The following is a 15,919-nucleotide window of genomic DNA, read 5'->3' as shown; positions in this document are numbered from 1 at the left end:
GAGGGTTCAATGACGCAACCTCTCTTTCTCGCACTCTTTCTCTGCTTGTGTGCTTCTGATAGCCCTTCATTAGGAGCTCTGCTGCAGCATCTGGCACAAGGCAAACTTGTACAGGCTGAGAAAAGTCGAGATGATAAATAAGTGCACCCTACGCACCCACACAAACATAATTATCTACCAGGAGCACCTGAGACACTTTAAGGTCACGTTCAAAAGGTCGCAGACCATGGAAAGACACCATTGAGAAGAGTCAGGCGCCATGTGCTGCTCACTGCGCCCCACATTACCACTTATAGAGAGCACCCTCCATGTAGACCTCATCAATAAGGCCCTAAACCAGGGGTGCCAAACTCATTTTAGCTCAGGGGCCGCATGGAGGAAAATCTATTCCCAAGTGGGCGGGAATGGTAAAATCATGGCATGATAACTTACAAATAAAGACCACTTCAGGTTGTTTTCTGAAACCAAGCACATTCTGAAAAGGTATAAATCAAAAATAATCCTCTGGACAAAACACTTCAAGTTTGTTAAAAGTCTGAGGAAATTGGTGCAGTTTCAAAAACACTAGGGGTGTAACGGTACACAAATATTTCGGTTCGGTACGTACCTCGGTTCAGAGGTCACTGTTCGGTTCATTTTCGGTACAGTAAGAAAACAACAAAATATAAATGTTTTGCTTTATTTATTTAACAAATTTGCTAAATCTTCCACCAAAAATATTTTTCCTAGTGGAATATTTGATTTGATGTAATCGGAAACTTGGATAGGTCAATAATTCATACTAACATTGATTTTGATTCAATATTATGTTTTGAGCAATGACAGTTTGAAAGAAAAAAAAAACGCTTTGTTTTATTAATCAACGTTGCAAATTTTTCTAAATTACATTTTGCCTTTAAGCTTTTTTATTTCACTTTTGTTTATTTTATTAGTATTTTTAGAATGTGTCGTGGGCCTTTAAAACATTAGCTGTGGGCCGCAAATGGCCTCCGGGGCACACTTTTGACACCTCTGCTATAGATAACAAAAAATAAAATCTGATAAATCTATGGGTAAAAAGCAGAGCCTAGCGACGCATGCGCATTTATCATAACTCTCTCGCTCTCTGTGTCTCTGTCCCTCCCTCACCAATGCTGCTGCGCGCACCACTTTTTTTTGTTTGTTTTTAACCTTCTTAACCTTGAACATACATTGAAAATACACGCAACCCTACTTTAAATGCCGGACATTCGAGGCATTTAAGAAACTCCACCTGGACAGCTCCGCAAAGAGGACATGTCCGGTGAAAAGAGGAGGTGTGGTCAGTCTATCATAGCCCGATGCTAGGATACCGTGTGTTGTTGTTTTTTTAATTGATTTAAACTTTTATTAGTAGATTGCACAATTCAGTACATATTCCGTACGTAAATCAATTCATGGTGCCTTGGTGTGCATTTTTTACAAAACGTGCTGTGCGCTACTTAATATGTCTGTGTCGTTCGCTACACCTCCGAACCAAACCGAAACCCCCATACCGAAACGGTTCAATAGAAATACACGTACCTTTACACCCCTAAAAAACACAATGAGCTTAGACTTCGTCTCAGTGTATCTCCAAAGCCAGGATTAAACTTGAAATCACAGTCTTTCTGGGATTGAACAAAAAACAAATCATGCTTTCCCTAGTGGAGGGTTCGGTGGCCACGGATGAAGTGCTGGCTGTCCAGATTCGGGACCCGGGGTGGACGCTCGCCTGTGCATTGGTTGGGGACATATACGGGCTGCTGACCTGTCTTCAACCGGGATGGTCCCCTGCAGCCCCAACTATGGACTGGACTCTCACTATTACCGTATTTCCTTGAATTGCCGCCGGGGCACTAATTAATTTAAAACCTCTTCTCACTCCTGTGCTTACCAAAGGCATGCAGTAAACATTTGAGTGTGATGTAAGCTTGGACCTTAAATCCTACTGAATAGCTCTTAATCTTCTTCCCTTTATGCGATTTCAAATTACCGGTATTGAAATCAGCCTCCTTCATTTTGAAAATGATGACAGGGCTTCAAGTGTCACTCGTGACGCCATGAGTTGGACCAGGCGGTAATACTGAGCATACGCTAATTTTTTGGGAAGCGAGTTTGACCCGGCAGTAATTCAAGGCAGGCGCATACTATCCACTATGAACTGGACTTTCACAATAATATGCTAGATCCACTTGACGTCCATTGCACCGGTCCTCTCCAAGGTTTCTCATTGTCATCCCACTTGGTTGAGTTTTTCCTTGCCCTGATGTGAGATCTGAACCGAGGATGTCGTTGTGGCTTGTGCAGCCCTTTGAGACACTCGTGATTTAGGTCTATGTAAATACCTCCTTTGTCATGTCCAGAAACGGAGGTAAAAAGTATTCAAAAGGGTAACGTTTCCTCATTTTTGACAGAGACATAATGGGGGAGTAAGGGTGCCAAATAACGATGAGTTCGAAGCAGAAGACATAAAACGGCAGGTTTTAAGTTTCATGTGGGTCGAGGGAGAGGAGCCGCAGCCACGCTTTACTTTGTACTTCTTGCTAGTCCTAAAATAATTGCTATTGTGACATCCAGTGGACACATTTAAAACAGCTGTTTCTTTCATTAAAAAAAAAAAAAAATGCATCTAATTTTAATACTTGGCAAACTCATCACACGGGCCGGATAAAACCTGTTCGCAGGCCTGATCCAGCCCGCAGGCCGTAGGTTTGACACAATTACCCTAAACTAAAGCATATTTGTTGTTGAATGAAATGTTTTAGTGTTTCAAAGGGGAACTGCAATTTTTTGGGGGGAATGTTGCCTATCGTTCACAATTCTTACGGAAGACAAGAACATATTTGTTTTTGTTAGGAATGTTCTTTGTAGCGGAGGTCATGACCTCAAAAAGACAGAACATGGCAGGCAGGGTGCAGGTTTGGGTTTTACAGCATACGGTATTAGTATAGTACCGCGATACTAATGAATAATTTTCAGTACGATACCGCCCCTGAAAAGTACCGCCCCCCGCGTCGTCGTCACGTCGTGTCATTGCTGGTTTTACGAGCAGACAAGCATGTTCGGCAGCACACAATCACGGAGTACTTACAAGCAGACAGCGTGTAGACAGAAAAGGGAGAATGGACACATTCTGGCTTAAAAACTAACGATAAAGGTGAAGTTGTAACACTGAAACACCCTCAGGAAGAGGTGCTTTAAGACATGGCTAGCTAGCTAGCGGCTAACGTCCATCCGCCGTCGGCAGTGTTTTAGCCACTTCTAAATCACTAATCCTGGTCTCCATGGCGACAAAGTAAGTTTCTTACAAGTATCATCCCTGCAGGACGAGGAATAGCTGAACATGCTTCACTACACACTGTAGCTCACCGGCATCAAAATGTAAACAAATGATAAATAAATGATAAATGGGTTGTACTTGTATAGCGCTTTTCTACCTTCAAGGTACTCAAAGCGCTTTGACACTACTTCCACATTTACCCATTCACACACACATTCACACACTGATGGAGGGAGCTGCCATGCAAGGCGCCAACCAGCAACCATCAGGAGCAAGGGTGAAGTGTCTTGCTCAGGACACAACGGACGTGACGAGGTTGGTTTTAGGTGGGATTTGAACCAGTGACCCTCGGGTTGCGCACGGCCACTCTCCCACTGCGCCACGCCGTCCCAAACAAACACCATTTGTGGCTCTATGCCTGACATCCACTGTAATGATATCAAAGAAAGGCACGTATCTAGTTGATACTTCTGTGATTATGTCAATATCTTTCGCTTTTTTTAAAATGTATACTATGTTTATAAACTCAGGAAATATGTCTCTGGACACATGAGGACTTTAAATATGACCAGTGAATGATCCTGTAACGACTTGGTATCGGATTGATACCCAAATTTGTGGTATCACTCAAAACTAATGTAAAGTATCAAACAACAGAAGAATAAGTGATTATTTAATTTTAACAAAAGTGTAGATAGAACATTTTAAAAGAGAAAGTAAACAGATGTTAACAGTATATGAACAAGTAGATTAATAATTAATTTTCTACCACTTGTCCTTAATAATGTTGACAAAATAATAAAAGGATAAATGACACAATATGTTACTACATACGTCAGCAGACTAATTAGGATTATTTTTTTGTTTACTTACTACTAAAAGACAAGTTGTCTAGCATGTTAACTATTTTATTTAAGGACTTAACTGCAATAAGAAACATATATTTAATGTAATCCAATATTTTTTGTTAAAATAAAGCCAATAATGCAATTTTTTTGTGGTCCCATTTATTAAGTGAAATACAGAAAAGTATCAAAATGATTTTAGTACCGGTACTCGTACCAAAATATTGGTATCGTTACAACACTAGCGCAAGTAAATGAGTATTTATTGTACAAAGATGACAAGAAGAAAACTATTGTGCAGCAGGAAAAAATGCACAGAGTAGCATAGGCGGGGGGGCTATTGCATTTGAAAGGATATACATGCATTATTATTATGTACTACAAACCCCGTTTCCATATGAGTTGGGAAATTGTGTTGGATGTAAATATAAACGGAATACAATGATTTGCAAATCCTTTTCAACCTATATTCAATTGAACGCACTACGAAGACAATATATGGGATGGTCAAACTCATAAACTTTATTTTTTTGGCAAATAATAATTAACTTAGAATTTCATGGCTTCAACACGTGCCAAAGTAGTTGGGAAAGGGCATGTTCACCACTGTGTTACATCACCTTTTCTTTTAACAACACTCAAACGTTTGGGAACTGAGGAAACTAATTGTTGAAGCTTTGAAAGTGGAAATCTTTCCCATTCTTGATTTATGTAGAGCTTCAGTCGTTCAACAGTCCGGTTGCTCAGCTGTCGTATTTTACGCTTCATTATGTGCCACACATTTTTGATGGGAGACAGGTCTGGACTGTAGGCAGGCCAGGAAAGTACCCGCACTCTTTTTTTACAAAGCCACGCTGTTGTAACACGTGCTGAATGTGGCTTCAATCAATCAATCAAAGTTTATTTATATAGCCCTAAATCACAAGTGTCTCAAAGGGCTGCACAAACCACAACGACATCCTCGGTAGAGCCCACATAAGGGCAAGGAAAAACTCACCCCAGTGGGACGTCGACAATGATGACTGTGAGAAACCTTGGAGAGGACCCGGCATATGTGGGCAACCTTTCTTGTGAAAGAAGGAGCATTTTTTGGGAAGGTGTTTTTATACCCAATCATGGCACCCACCTGTTCCCAGTTAGCCTGCACACCTGTGGGATGTTCTAAATAAGTGATCGATGACCATTCCTCAACTTTATCAGTATTTATTGCCACCTTTCCCAACTTCTTTGTCACGTGTTGCTGGCTTCGTATTGTGAGGCAAATGCACTAACCCCTGTTTCACTGTTAACAAAAGCAGCTTGAAGATTTTAGCGGGAACTTTCATTCAACCCTTTTCTATTACGCTTGCACCTCCTGGTACCCCAGCACCTCCAAAACCCTAAAATCTAGACTTCAAACATCCCAGAACAAGCTAGTCCGGTTACTTTTAGACCTCCACCCCAGATCACACCTCACTCCAACCCACTTCTCCAAAGTGGGCTGGCTCAGGGTGGAGGACCGACTAAAACAACTTGCACTGAGCCAAGTCTATAAAATCCGCTACACCTCCCTGATACCGAAGTACATATCAAACTACTTCCTTAACGTAAATGACCGCCATAACCACAACACCAGGGGGAGCTCCACAAACCACGTTAAACCCATATTCTGATCTAACAAAAGGTCTTAACTCATTCTCTTTCTATGCCACATCAATGTGGAATGCATTCCTAACAGGTGTAAAAGTAAGTGCATCTCTATCCTCCTTCAAAACCGCTCTAAAACAACACCTCCAGGCAACTTCAACCCTTTACTAATACCCTCCTCCATTCACATCCCATCTCTCCGGATTGTAAATAATCTAATGTAAATAATCAAATATTTCTCTAATGTATATACTTGTTTGTATGCTATCTGAACTCACTATGTTCTCTGCTCGCTGTACATATCCTACTAAGTAAGACCTACACCGTTTCTGTTGATGCAATTGTTGATGACTGAAGTACTGATATCAACCAAAGCTCCACATCCCACTCCCCGGATTGTAAATAAAGTAAATAATTAAATGTACATACTATGATGATTAACTTGTGTGATAACTGTTTTATGCTGATAGTATATATTTGTACCATGAATTGATTAACATGGCCCCCGACTTAAACAAGTTGAAAAACGTATTCAGGTGTTACCATTTAGTGGTTAATTGTACGGAATATGTACTGAACTGTGCAATCTACTAATTAAAGTTTCAATCAATCAATAAAACTTTAGAGACGGCTTTTCCCCTAAAGCGTTGGTCGAACTACCGAATCAGCAACAATCAACAGCAAGAACAAAAAAACAAGATTCCTCTACAGAATCTCCTCTCTGGTTAACAAAAGCAGCTTGAAGATTTTAGCGGGAACTTTCATTCAACCCTTTTTCGATTACGCTTGCACCTCCTGGTACCCCAGCACCTCCAAAACCCTAAAATCTAGACTTCAAACATCCCAGAACAAGCTAGTCCGGTTACTTTTAGACCTCCACCCCAGATCACACCTCACTCCAACCCACTTCTCCAAAGTGGGCTGGCTCAGGGTGGAGGACCGACTAAAACAACTTGCACTGAGCCTAGTCTATAAAATCCGCTACACATCCCTGATATCGAAGTACATGTCAAACTACTTCCTTAACGTAAATGACCGCCATAACCACAACACCAGGGGGAGCACCACAAACCACGTTAAACCCAGATTCCGATCTAACAAAGGTCTTAACTCATTCTCTTTCTATGCCACATCAATGTGGAATGCACTACCAACAGGTGTAAAAGTAAGTGCATCTCTATTCTCCTTCAAAACAGCTCTAAAACAACACCTCCAGGAAATTCAACCCTTTACTAATACCCTCCACCATTCACATCCCATTTCTCCGGATCGTAAATAACCTAATATAAATAATCAAATGTATTTCTAATGTATATACGCGTTCTTATGCTATCTGAACTCACTATGTTCTCTGCTCGCTGTACATATCCTGCTAAGTAAGACATACACTATTTCAATGTCCAATTCTATGTTGATGCAATTGTTGATGACTGAAGTAATGATATCTACCAAAGCTCCTCATCCCACCCCCCGGATTGTAAATAATGTAAATAATTCAATGTATATACTATGATGATTAACTTGTGTGATGACTGCTGATAGTATATATTGTACCATGAATTGATTAACGTGGACCCCGACTTAAACAAGTTGAAAAATCTATTTGGGTGTTACCATTTAGTGGTCAATTGTACGGAATATGTACTGAACTGTGCAATCTACTAATTAAAGTTTCAATCAATCAATTAATAAAACTTTAGAAATGGCTTTTTCCCTAAAACGTTGGTCGATCTACCGAATCAGCAACAATCAACAGCAAGAACAAAAAAACAAGATTCCTCTACAGAATCTCCTCTCTGGTCAACAAAAGCAGCTTGAAGATTCTAGCGGGAACTTTCATTCAACCCTTTTTCGATTACGCTTGCACCTCCTGGTACCCCAGCACCTCCAAAACCCTCAAATCTAGACTCCAAACATCCCAGAACAAGCTAGTCTGGTTACTTTTAGACCTCCACCCCAGATCACACCTCACTCAAACCCACTTCTCCAAAGTGGGCTGGCTCAGGGTGGAGGACAGAGTAAAACAACTTGCACTGACCCTAGTCTATAAAATCCGCTACACCTCCCTGATACCGAAGTACATATCAAACTACTTCCTTAACGACCGCCATAACCACAACACCAGGGGGAGCTTCACAAACCACGTTAAACCCAGATTCCGATCCAACAAAGGTCTTAACTCATTCTCTTTCTATGCCACATCAATGTGGAATGCATTCCTAACAGGTGTAAAAGTAAGTGCATCTCTATCCTCCTTCAAAACCGCTCTAAAACAACACCTCCAGGCAACTTCAACCCTTTACTAATACCCTCCTCCATTCACATCCCATCTCTCCGGATTGTAAATAATCTAATGTAAATAATCAAATATTTCTCTAATGTATATACTTGTTTGTATGCTATCTGAACTCACTATGTTCTCTGCTCGCTGTACATATCCTACTAAGTAAGACCTACACCGTTTCTGTTGATGCAATTGTTGATGACTGAAGTACTGATATCAACCAAAGCTCCACATCCCACTCCCCGGATTGTAAATAAAGTAAATAATTAAATGTACATACTATGATGATTAACTTGTGTGATAACTGTTTTATGCTGATAGTATATATTTGTACCATGAATTGATTAACATGGCCCCCGACTTAAACAAGTTGAAAAACGTATTCAGGTGTTACCATTTAGTGGTTAATTGTACGGAATATGTACTGAACTGTGCAATCTACTAATTAAAGTTTCAATCAATCAATAAAACTTTAGAGACGGCTTTTCCCCTTAAGCGTTGGTCGAACTACCGAATCAGCAACAATCAACAGCAAGAACAAAAAAACAAGATTCCTCTACAGAATCTCCTCTCTGGTTAACAAAAGCAGCTTGAAGATTTTAGCGGGAACTTTCATTCAACCCTTTTTCGATTACGCTTGCACCTCCTGGTACCCCAGCACCTCCAAAACCCTAAAATCTAGACTTCAAACATCCCAGAACAAGCTAGTCCGGTTACTTTTAGACCTCCACCCCAGATCACACCTCACTCCAACCCACTTCTCCAAAGTGGGCTGGCTCAGGGTGGAGGACCGACTAAAACAACTTGCACTGAGCCTAGTCTATAAAATCCGCTACACATCCCTGATATCGAAGTACATGTCAAACTACTTCCTTAACGTAAATGACCGCCATAACCACAACACCAGGGGGAGCACCACAAACCACGTTAAACCCAGATTCCGATCTAACAAAGGTCTTAACTCATTCTCTTTCTATGCCACATCAATGTGGAATGCACTACCAACAGGTGTAAAAGTAAGTGCATCTCTATTCTCCTTCAAAACAGCTCTAAAACAACACCTCCAGGAAATTCAACCCTTTACTAATACCCTCCACCATTCACATCCCATTTCTCCGGATCGTAAATAACCTAATATAAATAATCAAATGTATTTCTAATGTATATACGCGTTCTTATGCTATCTGAACTCACTATGTTCTCTGCTCGCTGTACATATCCTGCTAAGTAAGACATACACTATTTCAATGTCCAATTCTATGTTGATGCAATTGTTGATGACTGAAGTAATGATATCTACCAAAGCTCCTCATCCCACCCCCCGGATTGTAAATAATGTAAATAATTCAATGTATATACTATGATGATTAACTTGTGTGATGACTGCTGATAGTATATATTTGTACCATGAATTGATTAACGTGGACCCCGACTTAAACAAGTTGAAAAATCTATTTGGGTGTTACCATTTAGTGGTCAATTGTACGGAATATGTACTGAACTGTGCAATCTACTAATTAAAGTTTCAATCAATCAATTAATAAAACTTTAGAAATGGCTTTTTCCTTAAAACGTTGGTCGATCTACCGAATCAGCAACAATCAACAGCAAGAACAAAAAAACAAGATTCCTCTACAGAATCTCCTCTCTGGTCAACAAAAGCAGCTTGAAGATTCTAGCGGGAACTTTCATTCAACCCTTTTTCGATTACGCTTGCACCTCCTGGTACCCCAGCACCTCCAAAACCCTCAAATCTAGACTCCAAACATCCCAGAACAAGCTAGTCTGGTTACTTTTAGACCTCCACCCCAGATCACACCTCACTCAAACCCACTTCTCCAAAGTGGGCTGGCTCAGGGTGGAGGACAGAGTAAAACAACTTGCACTGAGCCTAGTCTATAAAATCCGCTACACCTCCCTGATACCGAAGTACATATCAAACTACTTCCTTAACGACCGCCATAACCACAACACCGGGGGGAGCTCCACAAACCATGTTAAACCCAGATTCCGATCCAACAAAGGTCTTAACTCATTCTCTTTCTATGCCACATCAATGTGGAATGCATTGCTAACAGGTGTAAAAGTAAGTGCATCTCTATCCTCCTTCAAAACCGCTCTAAAACAACACCTCCGGGCAACTTCAACCCTTTACTAATACCCTCCTCCATTCACATCCCATCTCCCCGGATTGTAAATAATCTAATGTAAATAATCAAATATTTTTCTAATGTATATACTTTTTCTTATGCTATCTGAACTGACTATGTTCTCTGCTCGCTGTACATATCCTACTAAGTAAGACCTACACCGTTTCTGTTGAAGCAATTGTTGATGACTGAAGTACTGATATCAACCAAAGCTCCTCATCCCACCCCCCGGATTGTATTTAATGTAAATAATTCAATGTATATACTATGATGATTAACTTGTGTGATAACTGTTTTATGCTGATAGTATATATTTGTACCATGAATTGATTAACAAGTTGAAAAACGTATTCAGGTGTTACCATTTAGTGGTTAATTGTATGAAATATGTACTGAACTGTGCAATCTACCAATTAAAGTTTCAATCAATCAATCAATCAAATCAAACTTTAGAGACAGCTTTTCCCCTAAAACGTTGGTAGAACTACCGAATCAGCAACCATCAACAGCAAGAACAAAAAAACAGTCCAATGCTATGAGAACCACACACATATATCTGTTGCATATGAATATTATTATCCTTTTAAGTGCTGGATTTGTCAATAGATGGTGTACCTAATGAAGTGTTTTGCATGCAAGTTGTTGCTCCCACTTAGCAACTTAAAAGTGGGCCAGCCAAGTTTCATTTCCAATTGCACACATTCAGCAGCCATAGTTGTGTGTGTGTGTGTGTGTGTGTGCGTGTGTGTTTGTGTGTGTGCGTGGTAGTGGGACATTCAAGTAAATAGGTGGACATATTTACTGAAACATGCAGGAACAGCATGCAGGCCTTGAACACTTTAATGCTTTGATGTAGTGTGAGATGGGGGTCGCTTACATATCTGCTGATGATGTTCCGGAGCCGGCTGAGATCCATCCTCCACTGAAACCGCTCAGCTGTCTTCTCGGACGCTACCTTGCATGGATCTCCTCGCTCGTGTCCATCGCCGTCATCGTCTTCATCGTCCACCACCACCGCCGTGTCCGCGATGTTCCTCAGTGGGCTGTAGTGGTCTTCATGGCATCCCGCACACAATCTGCTGCTCGGTCGCCCCCCACTCTCGTGTCGCCCACGCTGCCGCCAGCTACACGCCGGGACAAATGTGTCCTCCTTGCGAGACGGTCCTCTGTTAAAGGCGAGCGCGGTCCAGCGGGAAAAAGTCCACAGTGGGTGTTGGTGTTGCTGCTGCTGGTGTTGTGGTCGAGCTGTTTCTGCCAGCCTTGGCCCACTCGATGGAATCCACACTCACTAACGCACACCGGAGTCGTCAGATTACTGGGACGCGCATGCGTACTGGGTGAGTCTCCTGCCTCAGACGAAATATATAAATAAAGTATATATTTATATTACGGTGTATTTATAAAACAAATACATATTATGTACTTATTATTCTCGTTCATCAATAATAAATCTTTTTTAAAGTGTTTCGAAAAACAATGATTGTCTTATATTTGTATGTCGTTTTACGTCAAGGATGTGCAGTTTGTGCGCATTATTGTTAAGTGCAGACAGATTGAAACAAAAATAATAATAAAAATACATTATTCAGTTATTTGATAATAAAAACAAACATATGAATACAAGTGTTACTCTTTTTTAATTAAAACGACACAGTCAAATAGTATATACCAGGGGTCACCAACCTTTTTGAAACCAAGAGCTACTTTTTGGGTACTGATTAATGCGAAGGGCTACCAGTTTGATACACACTTACCGTAAATAAATTGCCAGAAAGAGCCAATTTGCTCAATTTACCTTTAACTATATTTTATTATTAATAATAAATTATATTTATCTTTGTGGAAACACTGATCATCTTAATAATTTCTCAGAATAAATATATATAGAAACAGATAAATATCAATATGCAACACTTTATTTTTTATATTTTCTCCAAGTGCACATTTATCAAATTGAACATTTTCGAATGATCACTTCTAAGACAGTCTTGTGAAATCACAATATCTCATTTTAACTAGCTAGCCACTAACATTTTTTAACAAATCATGAATTATTTTGCACCATGTTTGTACGAATAATAACTCATGTAAAATACAAAAGTCAACTCTCAAATGTTTTAATAAATCATGTCACTCTTTGAACTGGACACCAAATCTGTTATCGGTTTCTTTGTCAGTTAGTGGGAAGCCTGGCATTGCATGCTGTTAACTAGTTTGTTGTACTCTAGTGTGTAACTTGACACTGCAACTCTGAGTGAGTCTTGCAGATGTGCATCAGTGAGACGTGTTCTGTGTTTGTTCTTGATGAAGTTCATGTCAGAAAAAGCTGATTCACAAAGATAAGTTGAACCAAACAGGCTTGCAACCTTCATAGCTGCTGCGCATACACCACTGTACTTTTCTGTGTTAACAAGGCACCAAAAGTTTGGTGCAGCCTGGTGGGCTTTAAATTTTAAATTGTCAGGAAAGAAAAGGAAGGAATTCAAAAGGTAAAAAGGTATATGTGTTTAAAAATCCTAAAATCATTTTTAAGGTTGTATTTTTTCTCTAAAATTGTCTTTCTGAAAGTTATAAGAAGCAAAGTAAAAAAAAAAAAAAAAAAAAGAATTTATTTAAACAAGCGAAGACCAAGTCTTTAAAATATATTCTTGGATTTTCAAATTTTATTTGAGTTTTGTGTCTCTTAGAATTAAAAATGTCAAACAAAGCGAGACCAGCTCGCTAGTAAATAAATACAATTTAAAAAAATAGAGGCAACTCCCTGGTAAGTGCTGCTATTTGAACTATTTTTAGAACAGGCCAGCGGGCGACTCATCTGGTCCTTACGGGCTACCTGGTGCCCGCGGGCACTGCGTTGGTGACCCCTGGCATATACTGTACAAAAGAAAATATTTTGGGGGTATTTCACTATGGAAAAATATTCCATTCCACTGTCATTTGGTTTCTTAATGAAGAAAAACATTTTGGGATTTGTTGTTCATATTTTAATATTAAAATATTGATAAATTACGTCCATTAGGTCAGTGGTTCTCAAATGGGGGTACGCGTACCCCTGGGGGTACTTGAAGGTATGCCAAGGGGTACGTGAGATTTTTTTTAAATATTCTAAAAATAGCAACAATTCAAAAATCCTTTTTAAATATGTTTATTGAATAATACTTCAACAAAATATGATTGTAAGGTCATAAACTGTGAAAAGTAATGCAACAATGCAATATTCAGTGTTGACAGCTAGGTTTTTTGTGGACATATTCCATAAATATTGTTTATGTTTGAAATATTATTTTTTTGTGATGAAATGTTTGAATTAAGTTCATGAATTCAGATGGATCTCTATTATAATCCCCAAAGAGGGCACTTTAAGTTGATGTTTACTTCTATGTGTAAAAATCTTTATTTACAATTGAATCACTTGTTTATTTTTCAACAAGTTTTTAGTTATTTTTATACCTTTTTTTCCAAATAGTTCAAGAAAGACAACTAAAAATGAGGAATATTTTGCTCTGTTACACAATTTAATAAATCAGAAACTGATGACATAGTGCTGTATTTTACTTCTTTATCTCATTTTTTCAACCAAAAATGCTTTGCTCTGATTCGGGGGTACTTGAATTCAAAAAATGTTCACAGGGGTTACATCACTGAAAAAAGGTTGAGAACCACTGCTTTAGGTGACAATAATAATAATAATAAAAATATTAAAATAATATGTACACATTCTCTTTTGTCAATAATACATATGTTTTACATATTTTTAAAAAGTACAAAAAAGAGGGGTCGTCTTATATGGTCTCTACACATCAACTCCTATTGTTTTTAGTGTCTTGGATTTACTGGACACATTATTAGGTGCACCCAGCTCCAACACAATAGTAGTATCAAAAATGTATGTATTTACAAAGAAAAAAAAAGTTAGTTTGGTATTCCATCCATCCATTTCCTACCGCTTGTCCCTTTCGGGGTGGCAGGGAGATCGCTGGAGCCTATCTCAGCTGCATTCGGTATATTGACAAAATGTTTATCATTGTGATGTTTTTTGGCAATAGTACTGCAATAGCTGTTTCTAATATTTTGAGTCCATATGTAGCATTAACAAGGTTTTGAAGTATTTGAAAAAATGAGAAATGATTCTATCAAAATTGACATTTAAAAGCCTACTGAAATGAGATTTTCTTATTCAAACGAGGATAGCAGGTCCATTCTATGTGTCATACTTAATCATTTCGCGATATTGCCATATTTTTGCTGAAAGGATTTAATAGAGAACATCGACGATAAAGTTAGCAACTTTTGGTGCTGATAAACAAGCCTCGCCTTTGCCGGAAGTCGCAGACGAGGACGTCACAAGGGTGAGGGCTCCTCACGTCCTCACATTGTTTATAATGGGAGCCTCCAACAAAAAGAGCTATACGATGACAATCTACCCATTAATTTGAGCGAGGATGAAAGATTTGTGGATGATGATATTGATAGCGAAGGACTATAAAAAAAATAAAATAAAATAAAAAGCGACGGCTCCGGGCGGCGGCAATGTGAGCGTTTCAGATGTAATTGGACACATTTACTAGGATAATTCTGGAAGATCCCTTATCTGCTTATTGTTTTAATAGTGTTTTAGTAAGATTGTAAAGACATACCTCGAGGTCGGATGGCTGCGGTGAACATGCAGTGTCTCAGAGAGAAGCCGAGGAGCCAAGCTCACAGCTGCCTTTTAAACAGCTACTGCAGGAGGACGAATAATCCAATGATGTCTCCGGTAAGATATATATCACAACTTTCCCATCCAAAAACATGCTGGTTAACGTAGAAACATGTTTGCTTGACCGCTCTGTGTTAAAAACAAAGAAACACCGGCTGTGTCTCGGTGCTAAAGACAGCTGCAATACACCGCTTTCCACCAACAGCATTGTTCTTTATAGTCTCCATTATTAATTGAACAAATTGCAAAAGATTCAGCAACACAGATGTCCAAATTACTGTGTAATTATGCGATGAAAAGAGACGACTTTTAGCCGTAACTGGTGCTGAGCTAATATTTCCTGACAGTCTGACACTGTGATCAGCAGCACCGGAGCACCGCAGGGAACGGTGCTGGCCCCTCTTCTCTTCACCCTGTACACCGCTGACTTCTGCTACAACTCAGAGCTGTGTCACATCCAGAAGTACGCGGATGACACAGCCATCGTCGGGTGCATCAGGGACGGCAGAGAGGAAGAGTTTCGGAACCTGGTGTGGGACTTTGTTGTCTGGTGCCACACGAACGTCTTGCAGCTCAATCCGTCAAAGACCAAGGAGCTGGTCATTGACTTTGGGAGGTCGAGTCCACAGTCACAACCTATTGTGATCAAGGGAGTTGAGGTACAGACCGTGGACTCATTCAAGTACCTCGGGGTTTGGATGGACAATAAGCTGGACTGGACTGTTAACACGGACCACCAGTACAAGAAAGGACAGAGCAGGCTGTACTTCCTCAGGAGACTGCACTCCTTCAACATCTGCAAAAAACTCTTGTGGATGTACTACCAGTCTGTGGTTGCCAGTGTTCTGTTCTACATGGTAGTGTGCTGGGGGGGGCAGTACATCTAAGAAGGACAGCTCCAGACTTGAGAAACTGATCAGGCGGGCCGGTTCTACAATCGGAATGAAACTGGACACACTGGTGACGGTGGCAGAGAAGAGGACTGTTGACAAACTAGTGAGCATCCTGGATGATGCCAGTCACCCTCTGCATAGC

The 15,919-nt window shown here is 39.9% G+C and overlaps 1 protein-coding gene across 7 annotated transcripts in view; it reads right to left on the bottom strand.

Annotated features, from left to right (window-relative positions):
- LOC133538059 (phospholipid-transporting ATPase IH-like) overlaps positions 1-11,523 on the bottom strand; it is a 98,473-nt gene extending 86,950 nt beyond the window's left edge. For 5 of the 7 annotated variants that reach the window (XR_009802922.1, XR_009802923.1, XM_061879324.1 and 2 more), the window contains exon 1: positions 11,063-11,522. Coding sequence is in view for 5 of the 7 variants with exons in the window: in XM_061879324.1 (XP_061735308.1) it covers positions 11,063-11,101 (39 nt within the window). In the remaining 2 variants the exon portion in view is untranslated. Of the gene's footprint in view, positions 1-11,062 lie in introns of all 7 variants that reach the window. The other 2 variants (XM_061879323.1, XM_061879328.1) reach the window with 2 other exon arrangements.
- Between the last annotated feature and the right edge of the window lie 4,396 nt (positions 11,524-15,919).

This window comes from Nerophis ophidion, linkage group LG19 (genome assembly GCF_033978795.1).
Source record: "Nerophis ophidion isolate RoL-2023_Sa linkage group LG19, RoL_Noph_v1.0, whole genome shotgun sequence".
Lineage (NCBI taxonomy): Eukaryota > Metazoa > Chordata > Actinopteri > Syngnathiformes > Syngnathidae > Nerophis > Nerophis ophidion.
The sequence above is the reverse complement of the archived record's forward strand: the minus strand, read 5'-3'. Positions and strand labels throughout refer to the sequence as shown.